The 21,784-nt window shown below is 39.1% G+C and overlaps 1 protein-coding gene across 1 annotated transcript; it reads right to left on the bottom strand.

Moving 5' to 3' along the window:
• Nucleotides 1-7,140: 7,140 nt before the first annotated feature.
• LOC110936630 (zinc-finger homeodomain protein 3) lies at nt 7,141-9,027 on the bottom strand. The gene is made up of 2 exons (XM_035988546.1): nt 8,522-9,027; nt 7,141-8,434 (listed from the first exon to the last, which is right to left on the bottom strand). Exons 1-2 carry the CDS (start codon nt 8,542-8,544, stop codon nt 7,411-7,413), a joined length of 1,047 nt encoding a protein of 348 aa, XP_035844439.1. The 5' UTR covers nt 8,545-9,027; the 3' UTR covers nt 7,141-7,410.
• Nucleotides 9,028-21,784: the final 12,757 nt, after the last annotated feature.

The following is a 21,784-nucleotide window of genomic DNA, read 5'->3' as shown; positions in this document are numbered from 1 at the left end:
ATAATCTAATTAAACTCAGAGACAATTTCACTTCTACATCAAAAGTATCGATCTGCAATAATCAGATGATATTAAAAATTACATAATAATACTTATTCATCTTAAAATTAAAACGAAACTTTAAAATCTAACAACAACACCAAGAAATTTACGAACCTAACAGTTCAAATTTATTGCTTTTAGCTTAAAATTTAGTGCTTTTAGCTTTAAACTCCGTCAATGTATATCTTCGACAATCGCCATGAACTCCACGGAAGTACTCAATGCATCAACATCAGGTTTCTAGAAATCTGATCTCTCGTGAACAGACCAAGATGCAGTACATGAAAACACTTCTTCAGCTATTGAAGAGTAGCCCTGTCTTCATATACTTAATCCTTAACTTTGTTCATAAACAACTGCATTAAACCAAACTTTATGCTTCTTTTAATACAAAAAAGGCAGGAAAGACCATTACTCTAGTAAGATAATATCTTATCTTACAGTAATAGCAGATCATTTCTTGCGTTTAGTAGGAACTAATGCAGGTTCTACATCATCATCATCTGCCCAAAGTCATATATAATCATCATTTAGTCATAAGCAAAAATTATTTTAAATATACATTTAATAATTTTTATTTGTGCTTAATTTAACTTTATGCTTCTTTTAGTACAAACCTATAATAACCCGCAGCAGATTGTATGAATTTCAAACAACTGTGATTAGACTGAAATATAAATCGAGAATTAAAGTATATCACTTCAAAATTAAAAATTAAAAATTTCAAAATTGGAGTAGCAAAAAACACATACTTTAAACGATGTTGGAACAATGATACTGGAAACAACCGTAGAACAATCATCATCATCATCTGTAGCAGATCATTCACAATCATCATTTAGTCATAACTCAGATAATAAAACTTCAGTAAAAATCAAAAACAAAAACAAACATAATTATATATATCACATTACCATGATCAAGGCAAACCACATATCCCCAAAATTTTTTCTGAAAGTGGGTCAAAGAGAGCTTCAGTTTTCTCTTATCCTTTATGAACAAATGCCGAGTATTGATAAGAAGGGATTTGAGAGAGAGATGCATTACAAATGTGGTTTGAAAATACAAAAGAAGAGAACACGTTTATATAAGAAGATGATTGACAGAAATGAGTGGGTGACATGCATTAATTGAAAATTACATATCCCCATGCATTTTGAATTTCACATTACCCGCAATTTCAAAACATCCGCTGCTAGGTATACGTTTGCCAAAGGAACCATCTGCTACTTTCTTGTAGATGGGCAGTTGTTTGCACTTTGGAATGTGGGCCAGACCTTTAACATTTGAATACACAAGGCAGTGGTTTGAAATTAAATTAAATCTATTTTAAAGTGATTTATATATTAGACTTTATGATGTAATAATGACATAAGAAAAGCCTTGTTGGACAACCTCTCATGCTGACACATCAGCTTTTCTTATGTCATTGGGATTTCTCCTTTTATAGAAAGTATAGATTTCAGAACATCTGCTGCTAGGTATACGTTTGCCAAAGGAACCATCTGCTACTTTCTTGTAGATGGGCAGTGGTTTGCCCTTTGGAATGTGGGCCAGACCTTTAACATTTGAATACACAAGGCAGTGGTTTGAAATTAAATAAAATCTGTTTTAAAGTGATTTATATACAAGACTTTATGATGTAATAATGACATAAGAAAAGCCTTGTTGGACAGCCTCTCCTGTTGACTCATCAGCTTTTCTTATATCATTGGGATTTCTCCTTTTATAGAAAGTATAGATATCTCATTTCTCTCTCTCGTTCACTACTGTACCACCAACATCAAATGCAACCACCACCACCCTCCACCGATGAACCACCACCTCTGTCGTACGTCCACTATTCTGGTTGCTGCAATAAAAAAATTCCGGCCGACACCTTGGTTGCTACAATCAAAACCACCTCCACCCCTCAGCCACCGCCTCCACCTTCCACTGCAATTCCAACCACCGCCTACCTCCTCCAATCATTGCCTCTTCAGCCAATCAACCACCACTTAATCCGTCACCATCCACTGCCTATACTCCACGGAGGTCGCCACCGATGCGTTATCCGGCGGCGCTGCTTTCGTTGAGGCCCCGAACAAGGTCGCCCCTAACATCAATCCACCAAAGACGGATATTATTCTAGGGTGGTTGGTGCGATGGGGATAGAGGTGGTTAGAGGAGGGAGGTGGCCCGCTATGATTTGCTGAGACACGGTAAGGGGACAAAGATAGTTGGTGCGACGGGATGGTTGTTAGTGATGGTGGTTGGTGCAACGGGATCGCTGATTAGCGATGAAGATGCGGTTGTGTTCCTCAAAATCATATATGCCATCGTTGTGAACGGGTTTAAGTTCAGTCACCGGCGAATTTAAGGCGGTCGCCGACGATTTGGAGCAGGAGGACCGTGGTGTTTCTGGTTTGGGTCTTGGAGAAGATGACGTTTTAGGGATGTGAAGAAGAAAACGTTCGTCCAGGCTGCTAATACAATAGAATCGGTTGTTGTTGTATCAATGGATTATGTGAAATTAAGCTAAATTTTGTGACTTTTTGGTTTTATTGATTGGTTTTTGTCATGTCTGTTTGATTTTATTTGTTTTTAAGTGGGATCTGGTTTTGGGATTTGATGTGGTTTGTGGAAAGTTGCAGAGGTATTTGTAGAAATGAGATTGGTTTCCTAAATTAGGTGCTAGAAGTTAGAATTAGCAAAGTGAAATAAGTGTGTGTGTGATGGGGGTTTAATTGGTTAGCCGGCTGTTTGAAAATTCTCGCCGGAAAAACGAACAGTAATCGGTAACATGTTATGTTCAGGAAAAAGGGTGGGGGTGGGTGGGTAGGTTTTTATTATTTAATGATTAAATTTGAGTGGGAAAGATGGTGGTGGTATGGTGGTGAAAGGTGGTGGTGAAATGTGAAGATGGTGGTGGTGGTGAAATGTGAAGATGGTGGTGATGGTGAATTGTGAGGAAGATGAAGTAGGTAGGGTGGATGATGGAACCCACATAAATATATAAATACAACTATAGTCCCCAACTGTAGTAAGGGTATTTGGGCCATTTCACACCCACTTAACTGAAAAGACTAACCTCCATCCACGGCAGGGACTATCTGGGAACGAAATTGAAAAAGTTGGGGACTATAGCTGTAATTTTAGAAAGTTAGGGACTAAAGGTGAAAAAATGCCAAACCACAGGGACTATCCGGGCATTTATCTCTTTTCTATAAAAGTTTTCTTAAAATACATACATTTTGAGAATATAAAGTGGTGATTTTATTTGATTAAAGATAATATTCCAGAAAATTTAATACAAAATTTAATATAGGAATACTTTATGAATACAAGAAAAATACGTATTCTCGTACGTACAAATACACACCGGAATACACCATAAATACTTGGCAAAATACACAAGAATAATTATACCCATACTTGGGAAATATTCATGAAAGAAGTTACAAAATGAACTAAGGCAAAAATATATTATTTTGGCAATATTCCAAAGAAATGGATGAAAATAATTTAAGTTAAAATATTATTATTTTAACTAACAATTATATACTTCGAAATTATATAATGTACATCAATGATGTAACTCAAAATATACCAAGATTTTCAAAACAAGTCTTAACGAACAACTAAGACAAAGAGTCATTACACGACCTAAACGTCTAATAAGACCTGGCACGTGTGTAGGTAGTTGTACGACTCGTAGGAGGACCTTTGAATATACGAGACAGCTAGACGCAAACTTGTGAGTTCATGTTCCCCTTTTCTCTTAACTGTTTTCGATTTTATAACTCTTGTGGGTGAAGTACATGCTACATATGTTTCAATGGTATGATTTAGCTATGAAATGAACTATTAGATCATGTGAGCATAGGCTAAAACTGAAATGCCAATAACTCTCATAAGAAACATGGACAAATGTTAGATCTAACGGGTACAGCCGAGTCCCACTCATGGTCCTTATGTGACCACTTAGAGTGCTTTAGTGTCCCAGTCGAGGTGATTCGACAACAGTCAAGGGGATTTGACACGGTCAAGGTGATTTGATACGGTCAAGGGAATTTGACACAGTCAAGGTGAATTTGACACAGTCGAGGGGAATTCGATACAGTCGAGGAGATTTGACAAAGACAAAAGCCTACTCATTTTGAGTACTCCCTATGCCATCACATACATTAATGTCCTTGCAAAACATTAATTGATCTGTTCATAGACTCTTTTCATACCTGTTTTCAAATGAGTCTCTCAAATGTTTACAAGCTTATCAGTACTCATACAAAACGCATGAACTCGCTCAACTTTTGTTGATGTTTTCAAAATTACATGTATTTCAGGAAACAAGTTGGATCTTGGGCGCTGGTGTCGTTACTGGATGTAAATTTCAAGTTTAGATGTCATCCACTTTTGTTGATTTGTAACTTAATCAAAGGTTGTGCTGTTTGAAACTTAAATGACTGGTGTTTGTAATGTTTTGAACTTTATGAATGGATGAACATCATTTTGATCATATAGTTGTTTATTATAATCGAATGCAATGAGAACCAATCAAGTCACATGTATACGCTTCCGCAAAAGTCAGGGTGTGACAACTCGCGTCTAGCTCGCCGTTATTGCTTGTTGTCGCCCCTATTGTCGTCGTTGCTAATACTTCGATTTCTTGTAGTGTGTTAGACCGGAAATATTGAAATTGAGATCACATTCAAAACCAATGAAATAAATATGAAAATACCCTAAAAAGCCAAATGAATAAAATGTACAAAATTGAAACAACCCTCCAATAATCTAAACCAAATAAAATGAATTGTAAACATATATGATAAAATAATCAAAATATTTTCACAACCCAATTAAATCCGGAAATATATTTCAATAATCCGATCTGATAAAAAGTCTCTACTGGTATACATGAAAACCGAAAAAAATTAATCTTACAGAGTCAAAAACTTTTACTTCACTTCAGGCTCTCAAAATGGTTGAGTCGCTCTGCAACAAATGTTTTTAAATAAAAAAAAAAAGAGAATTATTCTATAGCTGACTAAAATAGAAATAAGATAAACCTGGAAAATAAATAAGAAAAGAAATCGTCCCGAAAGAAACTTAGCTCTACAGGTTTTCTTTCATATTTTGAATTTACTTGCATATAAAGTATAGGATAAACAAATGAAAACGGCAAATGATCGAGCATGTTTTGAATTTCCTTACATAACTTATGTGGTGGTTACATAACAATTTAAGATGGTGAGCTTCAAACAAATTACTTTATTCTCCATAATGTGGATACCAAGCATTCCGATGCGTATGGGTAATCACTTGATGGAAAATATATTCTGATTGGTGATCAATAACTAACCCTTAAAAGCTAAAAATAAAGGATACGCGTGTACATTTATATGTGCACATTGGTTATTGTTTATTCACGAGTTAACGTTACCCCGTGCATTGCAGCGAGATGTTGATAGTGAAAGTCTTTAGTATGTTGATTATAAATATTGAATTATTATGTCGGATCTTCAGTGAGTTTAATACTTTGTAAAAGCCGATTAATTGATTATAGTTATATACGTAACGTTCTATTTAATAAATAGTATTTAAAAATAATGTATACTTCTCCAATAAAAGTAATTCTGATGATACTAATATTTGTATTAGTTTAATTGGTTATATCGTTTTATAAAACTTTAGGGGTTAGTATAATTATGAGCAAAGCATAGGGTCGTGGTCGTCATCATCATCATCATCATCGTACTCAGTAAATCCCACCAATAACAAAGCTAAGGTAGGGTCTGAGGAGGGTAAGATGTAGACAGTCTTACCTCTACTTCGTAGGATTAGAGAGGCTGCTTCCAGTGAGACCCTCGGCTCGATAGTAGTTTTGCATCAAGCCTTGGACATAAGACACATAACACTCAGCAATTGAGACAACTGTCGATTAGTGCATGTACCCATTGTCTTTCGGTTATCAGCGCCACCACATGATGCATGATTAACCATTCCTCTCTTTTAACGTTATTTTTATGAAATTAGTAAAATAACGTTAAAATTAATACACTTTCACTTTTGCCCCCCCCCCCCCCCGAGCCCCCACACATACATACATCATATGCGCATAACATAAGCGGCGCGTTGAGCAAAGCATAGGGTGTAAGCTGTAATTTCTTAGACGTTGATAATTAATTTTGAAAATTTAAATCAAAAAGCACGCCAATAATTTTGTTCGTCACTTTCGCAACCGCTACATGCGATGTTGATGTTCAATTGGTGGCATTGTTGTGATTGCGGTTAGGGATTAGGATTATTTTATTATTTTAAAATAATAACCAAAGGTGCATGACTTTTCATTAATGAACCGACGTAGTTTTTATATGAACCAACATACCCTTATTTTTTATATTGACAATTAAATAAACGCGTCGCGTAAACTGATGCGATGGTTTGCATAACGATTACAACGATTACAGAATAAAATTTGCAAATAGTGTTATGGTTACATGAAAAAAAGGTTTATTAAATTTGGCCTTTCAATATTGTTTAGTTAAGTAATCAAATAAAAAACAAAGTTAAAAATAGAATGAAAACAAAATCAAAAAAACAAAAGCCATATCTAATTTCACGTCATTTAAATCATCTTTTTAGAAAACAAAAAATGAAAGGGTTCCCATCTACTACTGCAACCATTTGACTTATGTGATTTTTTTTAACTTCAATAACCTTTTCTGATGGACGTGACTTTTAGACAAAAGATACGTAACCCAAATTACTTTTTGTAGGGTTACTAATATACAAAATGCTTAAGCATACACACATATATTTAATATAAATAAAAAGAGAAATTATACAAATGATGTGAGTGAGTTATCTTAATTGAAAAAGAAATATCACCAACCTTAATATCATTGCATGCAGATGAACTCTTCTACAAAAGGGATATATAATTAGTCTACTTCTTTTTAGGCATCAACTATTACAATATGTGACGCTTCCCTTTTCCTTAAACTAACTTCATTACATAACCCCTACTGTGTAATTATATAAATTGACCCCAAAAGCACGATAACCCAAAAGAGGAAAGCCACAATCAAAAAAGAACAAATAAAAGACAAAAGTGAATGACACGCAATTATTTATACTTTGTTTAGACATGAAAATCAGATATTATATGTCTGCAAATTACACCCAATTCAACAAGGTTAACTAACATGCATGATGATAATAATGAAGCATTAAGGGTAGTTCCCTAGCAACAATGCTAAACTACCATGTTTATGTATGGATTTCTCAACTATAAATAGTGGTTACAAACATAATACTAAAACAAAGAGGTAGAATAGTTGATGCAAATCATTAGAGATCGAGTATATATGTTGTAGGATGCATTCCCTAAATAAGTTGGCTTGGAGGATTAGTGGGGATAGAGTTGATGTTTCTGGCTAGGTTGTGCTTATTGTTGTGCATCCAGACCTTGAGGACTCTTCTTTTGATCCCTAGTTCTTGACAGAATTGTTGTACCAGAGACTCCTCTTGCTTTTGAATCTTCCACCCAACTTTCTCTGCAAAATTTAGCATCTTATCTTTTTGTTCTTGGGTGAACTTGGTCCTGAACCTCTTCTTCACCACCTGATGTGCTTGTGGGTGTGGATGCCTACTCAGAAATCCATGACCATGACCACCACCATCCTCTTGCTCATCAGATTCTGATTGCAAAGACCCCAGACCCATATTGTAAGACATTATCATTGGTGCTGGTGCTCTTGAAGGTACAAGGACCCCAGCAGCATTATTGTGGTTGTACCCAAAAGATTCTGTTCCGAGAATACCCCTATTGTGGTGACCTTGCAAGATAACATTTCTACCATTTCCAAGCCCAAATCTGTTAAGATGTGAGGGGGCAGAGTGGTAATTGTAGTCACAGGAGAGTTGATGATTGTGTTGGTGGTGGTGGTGGGCTTCACCTTCAACTTCTTTCCTGTGGAAGTTTCTGTGGCAGTTGCAGGCTGAACAGGTGAGAGCTTCAAGAGTACCCTCCTCACCTGAGGGCATGAACTCACCACACCCATCTGTTGCATTCCCTCCAATGGCGGCTGCATGGTTCTTCAGGCACTCTCTATACCTCACCGTCATCCTGTTGTTGTTTGTGTAGGCTACTACAACACTTTCTTCCATGGATGAAGTGGGTGGTGGTACTGTCAGGGTGGTCCCATTGGTGAATGGTAACTGTTGGTGGTGCTGTTGCTGTACAGGCTCTACTGTTTCTGCTGCTGAAGATGGGACAATGTGATTGTGTTGTGAAGACTCATGATTAGTTATGTGCCCATGCCCAAGCCCATATGCACTGTTAATAGGGAGAGCCATCTCTCCTCCTTCATCAACTTCCATTTCTACCCTTGATCTCTCAACCTCTGATCTAAATGATTAACAGATTTCTATAAGTAACATCCTTCAAAATTTTAAGAGAATAACAAAATCTTTAAGGGGAAAGGTGGAGACTTGCATATAGTTCACTCGAAACTCCATGAAGGAAGCAATATTCTGAACATAAACTCCATCAGATTAAATCAAAGTTGGAAAGTTTTCAGGGATTCAAAAGAGGGTTACATACAAACCTAAAGATTAATAGAAGCAAACATTGAAATGAATAGAACTAGGGAAAGGTGAAGGTCAAGAACAATGAAAAGGGGTGCTTCTGACATTAAGAAAAGATATTATTGGACATGGTTTACTAACATAACTCCTCCCTTAAGCCATCACTATAGACAACACTTAAAACAGTTAGAGAGAGAGAATAAAATTTGCAGGGTGATTTTTTGGCTAGTGAAGCACTAAACATGAGCTTTTACATGTTGCGAATACCAAGAGAGAGAGAGAGAGAGAGAGGGGGGGGTTAGAGAGAGATAAAGTTGATTGCTTTGCTTGCACTAGCAGGCATCAAGTTTACGCCATATTGGATGAGTTTCATCAAGCATTGTGTCAGAACAGATTGGAGATGACAACATGTGCGAGTAGTGGAATATTATTTCAAGTAAAAGTCAATTTTATAATGAACTTTATTGAGAAAAATATACCGATTCAACTTCGTATCACAAGATGATAAGATTACGTACAAAATACTGCTCAGTAAGAAAATCGAAATAGAATACCGATCATAATTTGTACACTCGCTACAATTTAAAAATTATTACCAAAGTACTCAAATACTCTAGCCAACTCGGAGAGAAACGTTACTAGAAAATTAGGAGGTTTTCTACGCCACTTTTCCGTCAGAAATGCGTAGGAAACGGTCATTTCCAACAAAATTTCAACACTGCTTCCACTAAAATATCGGAAATATTTGTAGAAAAATAACGCTTTGTTCTAGTAGTGAAATAAAATAAAATAAAAATAGTAGAAAACATATATATGATAATCAAGTTGCTGGTCCCGAAATTCTTTGTTATGTCTTCAACAAGCCCGCTCAATAGTATAATTGTTTTTCTACAATTTGAAACAAACAATTTTGGGTCACTTTAATAGACTGGTTTTACTACGAACACACCAACTCAACGTCTAAAACCTTGTTGTCACTACAAAAAAACAGGGCAATATGGGCGACAAATGTCGTCGCTAAAGACCCCTTATGTCGCGGCTAAAGGTTGGCCAGTATTGCTCCATATGTCGCCGCTATTGGTACCTGTCGCCGCTAAAGGGTTGACTCAATAGCGACGAGATATGTCGCTGCTAATATATCATCGCTAAAGGTCAACCTCAATAGCAACAACTTTTGGCGCCCCTTAAAGTGTTATTTTTTATTTTTCTAGTTTTTTCATATTTAAACTTGCAAATTTCGGGTTCACAACACACAAAAGCTAAATAAACACAATCTACATAAGCATAAACGTCACAAACGTCACCATCCGAGTTCATTTTTAGTCACAACATATCATAAAACTACTTAACATATAAAATGTCATAATTCTACATCATATCCGTTTCATCATCCACTTCATCACTAGCATCTTCGTTTCCAAACTTGGTCCCCACTATTGTTAGTATTTCCTGTAGTGAGATGAAACAAGATATCAGCCACTTTAACTTTCAAATATCTCTGATTTGAAAGCTGAAAACAAAGATAATTAACATTCGCCATGTATATGAAAGCAGAAGGCAAAAATAAACTTGCCGGCCAACCAAACCAAACCGATAATAGAAATTACGGTATTCAACCTGACACTATCTTGACCCCATCTGTGATAAACGATACAAATCCGGTAACTTCCGTACCATTTATTAATTAATTATTGTCTGCAATTATGTGTTTTAAACGTCAACATTTTATATTTGCAAGTTATACATTTAAATCATGCATGTTATACATTTCGCTCATCGCATTATGAAACAATTTAAGCGTTGCGTCGAAACAATTAGTAACTCACCGGTTAGAAAGGTTGTGTCAGCACAGCCTCAGTACTCAGCTAAATGGTAGATTTAGGACTTAGATGTAGGTCTGACACAAAAAATATATCAAATCCCAAGTTGGAAAACAAGTATAATAGTTGACACTTTCCAGAAAAATTTAACGAACTTTAAGGTGTCCGTTTTGGACCATAAATGACAATTTTTCGCAGGATTCGGAATCCGACAAATTGTACAAGTTCAGAAATATGTTTAAACATCAAAAACAACTTAAAAATTATTGGGAATACTTTTAAAACACAAAAACATATAATACCTTATAAATTACATAACTTAACTTTTTAGCGAACCGACAATGAAACAAGCACCGAACAATTATCCGAACACTACCAAAACACCGAATATGGACTAGTAACATTGTTTTAGTGTTGTAACACTAGTAATGGCCATATGCTACTTAGTTACACATAAAAACACTTAAAAATCACTTAACACATAGTTAAACCCCTAACTTACATCCTAACCCCTTCACTATGGAAACTTGCCATAACTGTCACACCCCCAAAATACCACATGCGGAAACTCCGCGGGACGTGTGACGTACCAGGATCTAGTCACCAATCACATTGAACTTATAACAAGATTTTTAATAAAAACTTTCATTAATTAACATAAGGCATTACAAAACGTTAAATGTATTTCAACATATACAGCGGAAGCATAAATCATTTGTTTAGCGTTTCATAAATCACATGCACAAAAACCATTAGACTTGACTTGCGATTCCATGTATCTCGACCCATGACCACTCCAGCATCCCAGACAGCAAGTTCCAAATGATATCAACCTATAGACCTGCAAGCATGCAGACAAGTGTGTCAGACGATGCTGGTGAGTTCAAAGTTTTGTTAACGTGTTTAGAAACCAGTTACCAGATTAAAATGTTTCACAGATGCATTGTTGTTAATCACACGCTTACCGCCGATGGCTCCAGATTATTTGCCCTAAACCCCATTGCCTCTATCAAAGAAATGGTCAAGATGGGGGTCATTAGTTCACTCCCGACCTCCTCAGTGCAGTGTGAGGGTGCCAAACCTAAGTAGCGCTACTAACTAATACCTCATTGCCTACAAGCAAAAATCGGTAGGAGGGACTTGAATGATAGATACAGACGTGTATTAACCAACAACCCAGGTTTAACATTCCAGTCAAACCCTTTACCCGACATTCCTCCCCGGAACGTTTACCAGATGTCCCAACCCGGGACGTATGCTTGGAAAAAGAGCAGTGAACTCACCTTAGATTGCTCGGTACGTTACGTTATATTACCCGTTCCAAGTTGGTCAACCAACCCTAATGTAGTGACCAATGAAAATCAGTTTCGTATACCCAAAATCACGTAATCTCTATACATCTTATACGAGTAGTATTCACATAAGACATATCTCATCATGCAAGCCGTAATAAGAAGTCGTGTAACACATCAATCTGTCATTAATATATATTTGCATAACAGTTACGTTTAATCCATACTAATTCACATTACAATCCATGTGTCAATCCAGTCATTTAATTGTTCCTAACATTCACATCCATCAATACAATTATTCATACATGTCACTCCCTCTTTACTGTGAACTAAAACAAGTATGACATCCAAGCAAGTTTGCTATTAAATTAAACTTGAGTGACCCGTGAAAGGTGTAGTCCCAATAGCTGGGGTTTGGGCCCAATGAAGTGTGCAATCGGGCCTCAACTACGCGATCATACTTCTACTGTGTGACCGGGCCTTAAACTTATGCGGCCAGGTCCTGGCTTATGGTCCAACACTTCATCTCGACCCAATCTAAGTGTGCGACTAACTAACCCTTTGGTCAATAAGTAACCGCCCCGTTCTTCATTCCTAACACATAAAGTTACAACAACAAATTCTATGATTTCCCAAACCCCACTAACCTCCTAACTATTACAATTAACTTTCATGGTCATCGCCCGCATCTAAGTCGATTCAGCCATTGCATTACACCTTTCAAATAATATGAATCATCAACTAAGTCAAGAACATGGGTAAATACTCTTAATAATCTTCTAGAGCACCATCACAGTTTGTCATCGTTAACTATAGCAAAAAAGTTTTAGGATTCTTGTTTACCATTACTACTTAACATGTCCCTAGATTACTTATTGATATCATCGTTCCATCAATCCTACAAAATCATGCTTGATCACAATTAGATCTGCGCTGATAAGTATTAATCAGATTATTACTTACACGATCCAATCTAAACAGCGTTTAACATGTTTCCAAACAGTCTCGGATTCATTGTTATAAATACATAATAATTAAATAGATCGTCAAACAATCATGGGTGCTTCCATGTACCAAAATAATTAATGGTAGTAAACTTACTAGAAGATGAAGTGCAAAAGGGGTCTGTGTATCACCGAGAGAGGAAAGGCTTCGCTAGAGGGGGGGGTCTTCTACTGCCGCACGCACACAAGGAGGAGAATAGGGTTTTGTTTTGAAATAGTGTTATGAAGAAATAGCACGTACACAATATAACAGAGGTTTGGGCTTGACAAGACCTGGGTCGAGGCCCCCTTTTGGCGACGAAAAACCATCACCCACCGACGAAATACCATGTTTCGTCAATCATGGCAACGACGAAAGAACTATTTTCATCAAACATGGATTATGATGTACTGTTGGGTTTGATTTAGTTAAAAAAAAATTATTAAAACATATAAATAAACTAATCTTAAGTAGTTAATAAATAACTACACATAAAATACTTCAAATATTCAAGCACAAGTTACAATCCAACCCGAATTATGAAGACAGGATTGTAAATAAGTAACACGTAAAGGAAAGATCTTGAAATCCCGGGTTGTCACATCATCCCCAACTTGAAAGAAATTTCTTCCCGAAATTTGATAAGTAATCCAAAAGCGACAAGACGTCAAATCAGGATGGCTGTGGATTTTCCGCAGGTGCCACATTATCTGTGACACCCCAGGAAAACCAGTAAACGATACAACTTACCTAGCTTCCTCAGTAACCGCATGCTAAATTTCGGGACGAAATTTCTTTCAAGTTGGGGATAATGTGACAACTCGAATTTCCAAGATTCCTACTTCGCATTTATTGCACGTTCATTTGTTGTTTAGTTGTTTATTTGCACAATTGATTTGTTGTGGAACTGTAACGTTTTAATACAATGAAGTGTATTGTATTTGAGCATGGTTATGTGATAATTATGAAAGATTTGTTAAATGCATAAACTTGGTGGTGAAACTGTGAAATTGTTTGAGATGGTGTACTATTGTAAAATATGATACTTAGGGATGTATGGGGGAATTAGTGAAACTCTAATCATTTTAACCCTAATCATTCACTAAACCTCACACAAAAATCCAAGCACGTACTTTCACTTTCTTTGGTTCTCTCTGGCAATCATCACCATCATCATTGGCACAAGATATTCATCACCCTTGATTCTACATTTTCTCTAGAATCAGTACAAGGTAATTGTTTATTGATTGCTTGATTATTATCAATTCTTGATTCTTGTGATTCTTGGTAAAACCCTAGTTCTTCATATGATACTCTCTGTGATTATTGATCGGATTCTGATTATGATGATAATGATATTGAATAGTCATTTAATCGATTGCCTGGTGATTAAGAATACATGATTGATTTGATAATTGGATTGATGCTAGACTAATACAATGTAATTAGGGTTTTTGATCGTATGAATGTTGAGGTGTAACTGTTGTGATTCTGTGAATTGTATTGGAAATCACGTATGTTGATATTCCGTGGATTAGGTCAGAGGTTTAATGAATAGGTTTGTCTGAGTTTTATAACACAATGATGTCCGAGTTTCATAGGGGTGTTATGGTCCGAATTTTAACCCCCATGACCCTGTCCGACCTTTAAACTCTAGTAAGGGTCCGAACTCTTAAGGGTTGTTTGGTCTGAGTTTCTTAAACACTTTGTGGTCCGAGTTTTGTTTAAAGGGAGGGTGGTCCGATTTTGTTTGGGCTCAAGGAGGTGGTCCGAGTTTTAAGGGGGGGACACCCCTGTCCGAGTTTTAACCCCCCCTCACTTGGTCCGAATTTTGATAGGGTTTCCTCTTGTCCGACTTTTAACCCTCCCACACCCCATGTCCGAGTTTTAAACCCCTCCCCCCCCCCTTGATTCTGTCCGAGCTTGTGCTTTGGGACTCTTGTCCGACTTTTGAACAGGGGAAACCCCCCCCCCCACACTTGTCCGAGCTTTTAATAAGGGCAAGGCCCTGTCCGACTTTGTGTGGTGTTTTATTTGAGGCCATGAGTTGTATGTTATGTATTGTTGAATCTGTTTAGATACGTATGTTATTTTGCTAGCCACTAACTTTGTTAAACCTGTTAAGCTTATTAACGATGTTAATATGTTAAGTATGTTAACTAAGTTAACACTGTGATGATAACTACGTTATGTGAGTTAACTGTATTATGGTTCTGATTTAACTCTGTTATGCATGTGAACTATGCAAAGTGCATTAATCCAGTTAAGTGCGGATGAAATGGTTAGATTAAATTGAGAAAGCCCTTATGTGAAACGTGGATTCTGTATGAATGTGATTAACTGACGAATGATGCATGATATCGATTGTCAAACATGCTCTATGGTGTTAATTGCATGTGAAACTTTACAAACTTGAACTGATTTACTATACGTGCAATCAATAGGACTTGACTGATTACTTGTGAGTGCATAACCTAGCATACCGAGCAAACCAAGGTGAGTTCACACAGCCAAGGCATGGGTTCCCAGGGTGGGAATGGGTTGGATTATTTATTTGTGATTACCTAGCACATGGAACTTAGTTATATGATCCTCGGGTGAGGAAGGGTTATTGATGAGATACAACTAGACTAATGGTACTAAATTGAACTGATCTTCGCACACACGCCAGGGTTGGCCGCGATATGATGACTAACCTTCGCACACATGCCTAGGAAGGCCGCGAACTATACTCTAGAACTTCGCATACATGCCAGGGTGGCCGTGATACAAACATACCTAGTCTAGAATACTTGAGAACTTTCCCTAATCTTCGCATACATGCCTAGGAGGGTTGCGATACGAACTATTATGATACATGACTTAGTGAACGAATACAAGGCTTACTATACTATTGCAATTACTGAACTATAAACTGTGAACTCGCTCAACTAGTTGTTGATCCTCTGTTACATGCCTTGCAGGTCGTTAGATATATGGAGCTTGCACAGGGAGGAGCAGGTCGTTGTGGAGCATGGATCGTGGATGCCATGTTAAAACATTTAAACATTTGAACTATGATATATTTTGGGTTTTCATACTTATGCTTCCGCTACACTTGATACTATAATTATGTTTGGAACACCTATCGTATTGAATGATTGGTTTGCGCTTATTTTACTTGATATTAATTACATGTTCAATATGATTGGTGGCTTGATCCTGGTCAGTCACGCTCCCAAGCGGTGATACTCCGCAGGTGGATTTTGGGGGTGTGACAGATTGGTATCAGAGCCATTGGTTATAGAGAACTTGGTTTTAATATGGGAAAACGTTTTTATTAAAACTAGACTATAACCAGAACAGTGCTCTCAACGATCCACAACGACGCTTCGCTCCACGTGCAAGACTCAACATCCTAGGTAATAAGGTTTACGTTTATTGCCTACATGCTAGAATTGCATAGAACTTTGCTCGTAGTATGCTTAAATTACATTGCTCACTATTTGTTATTGCTTGAGAACACCTATGTGCTTACACTCTTCTGTCATCGCACTACTCGCGAACCATTCTCACTTACACTACTTTTAATATGAAGATCATGTCTGGACGTGTGAACATGACTCAAGACCAGTTGACGGCACTTATCAATGAACGAGTAGCTGCGGCACTTGCAGCTGCAAACGCAGGAGGTATACCCTGCAGTCGTAACTCCTCCTAGGATCTTCAGATCCTACATTCCTAAACCAACTCTTGTGTTTAACCTCATTCTGTTCTTACACATTAGGTCAACACGTTCAGCAGCCTGTATTTACTTTCAAGAACTTCATGGACTGTCGTCCAAGCACATTCAGTGGCACCGAGGGGGCAGTGGGACTCCTCCATTGGTTTGAGAAGCTAGAATCTGTGTTCGAAATGTGTGAATGCCCTGAGGCTCGCAGGGTCAAGTACGCCACTGGTACTTTGGAAGGAATCGCGTTAACTTGGTGGAACACGCAAGTACAGATCCTAGGGTTGGCAGCTGCTAACGCCACCCCTTAGAATGATTTCAAGGAATTGATCAAAAGGGAATACTGCACACGGGAAGATATTCACAAGTTGGAAGATGAGTTCTACCATCTGAAAATGTCTGGGTCAGAAATCGAAGCTTATACTAAACGGTCGAACGAACTGGCCGTGCTGTGTCCAACTATGGTGGACCCTCCAATTAAGCGTATTGAGTTGTACCTCAAGGGATTAGCGCCAGAGATCCAGAGCCATGTGACATCGGCTAATCTTGATAATATCCAGGCTATTCAGCGCCTTGCTCATCGTATTACGGATCAGCCAGTGGAACAAAACAAGCTGCCAAAACGCATCAGTGCTACCACTACTGCTGTTACTACTTCTGCTACTCCCAGTGACAACAAAAGAAAATGGGATGGGGATTCCAGTAAAGGTTCAGCTTCAGTTCAGTCACAGGTACAGCAGCGAAAGACTGACAGTTATCAGAGTCCCAGTCAGCACTCTTCAGGCAATCAGGGGCAGGGTGGATATCGGGGAATTCACCCATTGTGTAATAGGTGCAACAGGCACCACAGTGGACGGTGTCGTAAGGAGCGTTGTCAGAGATGTCTCAAGTTAGGGCATGAAGCTAAAGACTGCAGGAGTTCGCGACCTGCAAATCAGAATCAGCAACACCCACCACCAGCTCCACAGAACCAGCATCAGCAGCAGCAACAGCGGGGCAACAGGGGATGTTTTCAGTGTGGGGCTGAAGGTCATTTCAAGCGTGATTGCCCCCAGTTGAACCAGAACCAGAATCGCAACAATAACAACAATCAGGGAAACGGCAACAACAACAATGGTGGGAACAACAATGGCAATGAGGCTAGGGGTCATCTTTTTGTGCTAGGGCAGGGAGAAGCGAGAAATGATCCCAACGTAGTCATGGGTAAGTTTATTCTTGACGACTTTTATGTTACTGTATTGTTTGATTCGGGTGCGGATACAAGTTACGTGTCATTGAAAGTTAGCCAAATGTTAAAACGTACGCCAACTCCCCTAAACACCAAACATGTCGTAGAATTAGCTAACGGTAAAAGTCTAGAGGCTACACACATAGTTCAGGGTTGTAATCTTATCCTCGCTGGTCAGACTTTCTCCATCGACCTCATTCCTATAGTTCTGGGTAGTTTTGACATCGTCGTCGGCATGGATTGGTTATCCAAGCAACAAGCAGAGATCCTATGCAAGGAGAAGATCATTCGTATTCCTCGTTCGAGTAAAGAACCTCTTGAAGTTCAGGGCGACAAGAGTGGTGCAGTGGTTGGCATCATCTCTTTCTTGAAGGCACATAAATGTTTGCGGAAGGGTCACACTGCTATTTTGGCACTAGTTACGGATGCATCGACGAAAGAGAAAAGAATAGAGGATATTCCAGTTGTACGTGATTTTCCTCAAGTGTTTCCTGAAGAATTACCTGGTCTACCGCCTCATCGTCAGGTCGAGTTTCAAGTCGAGCTAGCTCCAGGAGCAACGCCTATAGCTCGCGCACCTTATCGTTTAGCTCCAACTGAACTGGAAGAACTGTCTAAGCAACTACAAGAGCTCTTGGATAAAGGCTTCATTCGTCCAAGCTCTTCGCCTTGGGGAGCTCCAGTATTATTCGTGAAAAAGAAGGATGGCACTTTCAGGATGTGCATTGATTACCGCGAACTGAACAAGGTGACAGTGAAGAACCGCTATCCTCTTCCCCGTATTGACGACTTATTCGACCAGTTGCAAGGGTCGAGCTACTACTCCAAGATTGATCTGAGGTCAGGTTACTATCAGCTGAGAGTCCGGGATGAGGACGTCTCCAAGACAGCTTTTAGAACTCGCTACGGCCACTACGAGTTTCTTGTCATGCCATTTGGGTTAACGAACGCGCCTGCCGTATTTATGGATCTAATGAACAGGGTGTGCAAACCCTACCTAGACAAGTTTGTGATTGTTTTCATCGACGACATCCTGATCTACTCCAAGAGTCAGGAGGAACACGAGCAGCACTTGCGACTTATCTTGGAACTTCTTCGAAAGGAACAACTGTACGCCAAGTTTTCAAAATGCGACTTCTGGCTTCGTGAAGTCCATTTTCTAGGCCATGTGGTGAACAAGGATGGGATTCATGTCGATCCATCCAAGATAGATTCGATCAGGAACTGGCCTGCACCGCGTACACCAACGGAAATACGCCAATTCTTGGGCTTGGCGGGTTACTACAGACGGTTTATCAAAGACTTCTCGAAGATCGCACAGCCTCTTACACTACTGACACAGAAGGGTGTCACCTACCGTTGGGGAGATTCCCAGGAAACCGCTTTTCAGTACTTAAAGGATAGACTATGCAGCGCACCTATCCTCTCTTTACCAGAGGGCACGGATGATTTTGTGGTCTATTGTGACGCATCGATACAGGGGCTTGGTTGTGTATTGATGCAGCGGGATAAAGTTATTGCCTACGCTTCGCGTCAACTTAAAGTTCATGAACAGAACTACACGACGCACGATTTAGAGCTGGGAGCTGTTGTTTTCGCGCTCAAGATATGGTGACCCTACTTGTACGGTACCAAGTGCACTATCTACACCGATCACAGGAGTCTCGAGCATATCTTCAAGCAGAAAGAATTGAACATGCGTCAACGACGATGGGTCGAGTTACTTAATGATTACGAATGCGCCATCAAGTACCATCCAGGCAAGGCCAATGTTGTGGCAGACGCTCTCAGTCGAAAGGATACTCTACCTAGGCGTGTACGAGCTTTGCAGCTCACTATTCAGTCTGATCTTCCTGCACAGATACGAAATGCTCAGGTAGAAGCATTAAAACCAGAAAACGTAAGGGCTGAAGCCTTACGCGGCTCCAGGCAACGACTAGAACAGAAGGAAGACGGCGCCTACTATGTAACAGGACGTATTTGGGTCCCACTATATGGCGATTTACGAGAACTTGTGATGGATGAAGCTCATAAGTCTCGCTACTCGGTACATCCAGGTTCGGATAAAATGTATCATGACATCAGAACTACATATTGGTGGCCTAGCATGAAGGCCCACATAGCAACTTACGTCGGCAAATGCTTGACGTGTGCAAAAGTCAAAGTGGAGTATCAGAAACCAGCGGGCCTACTTCAGCAGCCCAAGATACCGCAATGGAAATGGGAAGAAATTTCCATGGATTTTGTTACAGGCCTACCCAGATCCCAGCGTGGGAATGATACTATATGGGTGATCGTGGATCGACTCACCAAGTTTGCACACTTCCTGGCTATTAAGGAAACGGATAAGTTCTCCACTCTCGCAGACGTTTATCTTAAAGAAGTTGTTTCGAGGCACTGGGTGCCCACCTCCATCATTTCGGATCGGGATGCACGATTCACATCAGAGCTATGGCAAGCGATGCACAAATCTTTTGGCTCTAGATTAGACATGAGCACAGCCTATCACCCTCAGACGGACGGGCAGTCTGAGCACACGATTCAAACTCTCGAAGACATGCTTCGAGCTTGCGTTATCGACTTGGGCAACGGCTGGGAAAAGCATCTCCCTTTGGTGGAGTTCTCGTATAATAACAGCTATCACACCAGCATTCAAGCCGCTCCATTTGAGGCATTGTACGGGCGTAAATGCCGGTCACCTCTCTGTTGGGCAGAGGTGGGGGATAGTCAGATCACGGGTCCAGAGATTGTAGTGGACGCCACGGAAAAGATTGCACAAATACGACAACGCATGGCGGCAGCTCGCGACCGTCAGAAAAGCTACGCGGATAAGCGTAGGAAGCCATTGGAATTTCAGGTCGGGGACCGGGTTTTACTTAAAGTCTCACCCTGGAAGGGTGTAGTTCGTTTTGGCAAATGGGGCAAACTCAATCCGCGGTATGTCGGACCGTTCGAAATCACTGAAAGAATAGGCAAAGTGGCCTACAGGCTAAACCTACCAGCTGAACTCGGTGCAGTTCACAACGTATTCCACGTGTCGAATCTGAAGAAGTGTCTGTCAGATGAGACCCTCATAGTTCCTTTTAAGGAACTCACTATCGACGAGCGGATGCAGTTCGTCGAGGAACCAGTTGAAATCACGGACCGGGATGTCAAGGTCCTCAAGAACACTAGAATACCTCTTGTACGAGTTCGTTGGAACTCTCGTCGTGGCCCAGAGTATACCTGGGAACGAGAAGATCAAATGAAACTCAAGTATCCCCAGTTATTCGAAACCAATGCAACTACTGCTGAGGCTGAAGCTACTACAGCAGAATTTCGGGACGAAATTCCAAATCAACGGGGGGATGATGTGACACCCCAGGAAAACCAGTAAACGATACAACTTACCTAGCTTCCTCAGTAACCGCATGCTAAATTTCGGGACGAAATTTCTTTCAAGTTGGGGATAATGTGACAACTCGAATTTCCAAGATTCCTACTTCGCATTTATTGCACGTTCATTTGTTGTTTAGTTGTTTATTTGCACAATTGATTTGTTGTGGAACTGTAACGTTTTAATACAATGAAGTGTATTGTATTTGAGCATGGTTATGTGATAAATATGAAAGATTTGTTAAATGCATAAACTTGGTGGTGAAACTGTGAAATTGTTTGAGATGGTGTACTCTTGTAAAATATGATACTTAGGGATGTATGGGGGAATTAGTGAAACTCTAATCATTTTAACCCTAATCATTCACTAAACCTCACACAAAAATCCAAGCACGTACTTTCACTTTCTTTGGTTCTCTCTGGCAATCATCACCATCATCATTGGCACAAGATATTCATCACCCTTGATTCCACATTTTCTCTAGAATCAGTACAAGGTAATTGTTTATTGATTGCTTGATTATTATCAATTCTTGATTCTTGTGATTCTTGGTAAAACCCTAGTTCTTCATAGGATACTCTCTGTGATTATTGATCGGATTCTGATTATGATGATAATGATATTGAATAGTCGTTTAATCGATTGCCTGGTGATTAAGAATACATGATTGATTTGATAATTGGATTGATGCTAGACTAATACAATGTAATTAGGGTTTTTGATCGTATGAATGTTGAGGTGTAACTGTTGTGATTCTGT

Source organism: Helianthus annuus, chromosome 4, assembly GCF_002127325.2.
Source record: "Helianthus annuus cultivar XRQ/B chromosome 4, HanXRQr2.0-SUNRISE, whole genome shotgun sequence".
In the NCBI taxonomy this organism is placed as follows: domain Eukaryota; kingdom Viridiplantae; phylum Streptophyta; class Magnoliopsida; order Asterales; family Asteraceae; genus Helianthus; species Helianthus annuus.
The sequence above is the reverse complement of the archived record's forward strand: the minus strand, read 5'-3'. Positions and strand labels throughout refer to the sequence as shown.

What these genes read in the sequence shown, in the direction of transcription:
- LOC110936630 (XM_035988546.1), bottom strand. Translation starts at nt 8,544, where the DNA reads ATGGAGTTTCGAGTGAACTATAT. An exon ending in GAGTTTCGAGTGAACTATAT is followed by an intron (nt 8,435 to 8,521) that starts GCAAGTCTCCAC and finishes TTAATCATTTAG; the next exon opens with ATCAGAGGTTGAGAGATCAA.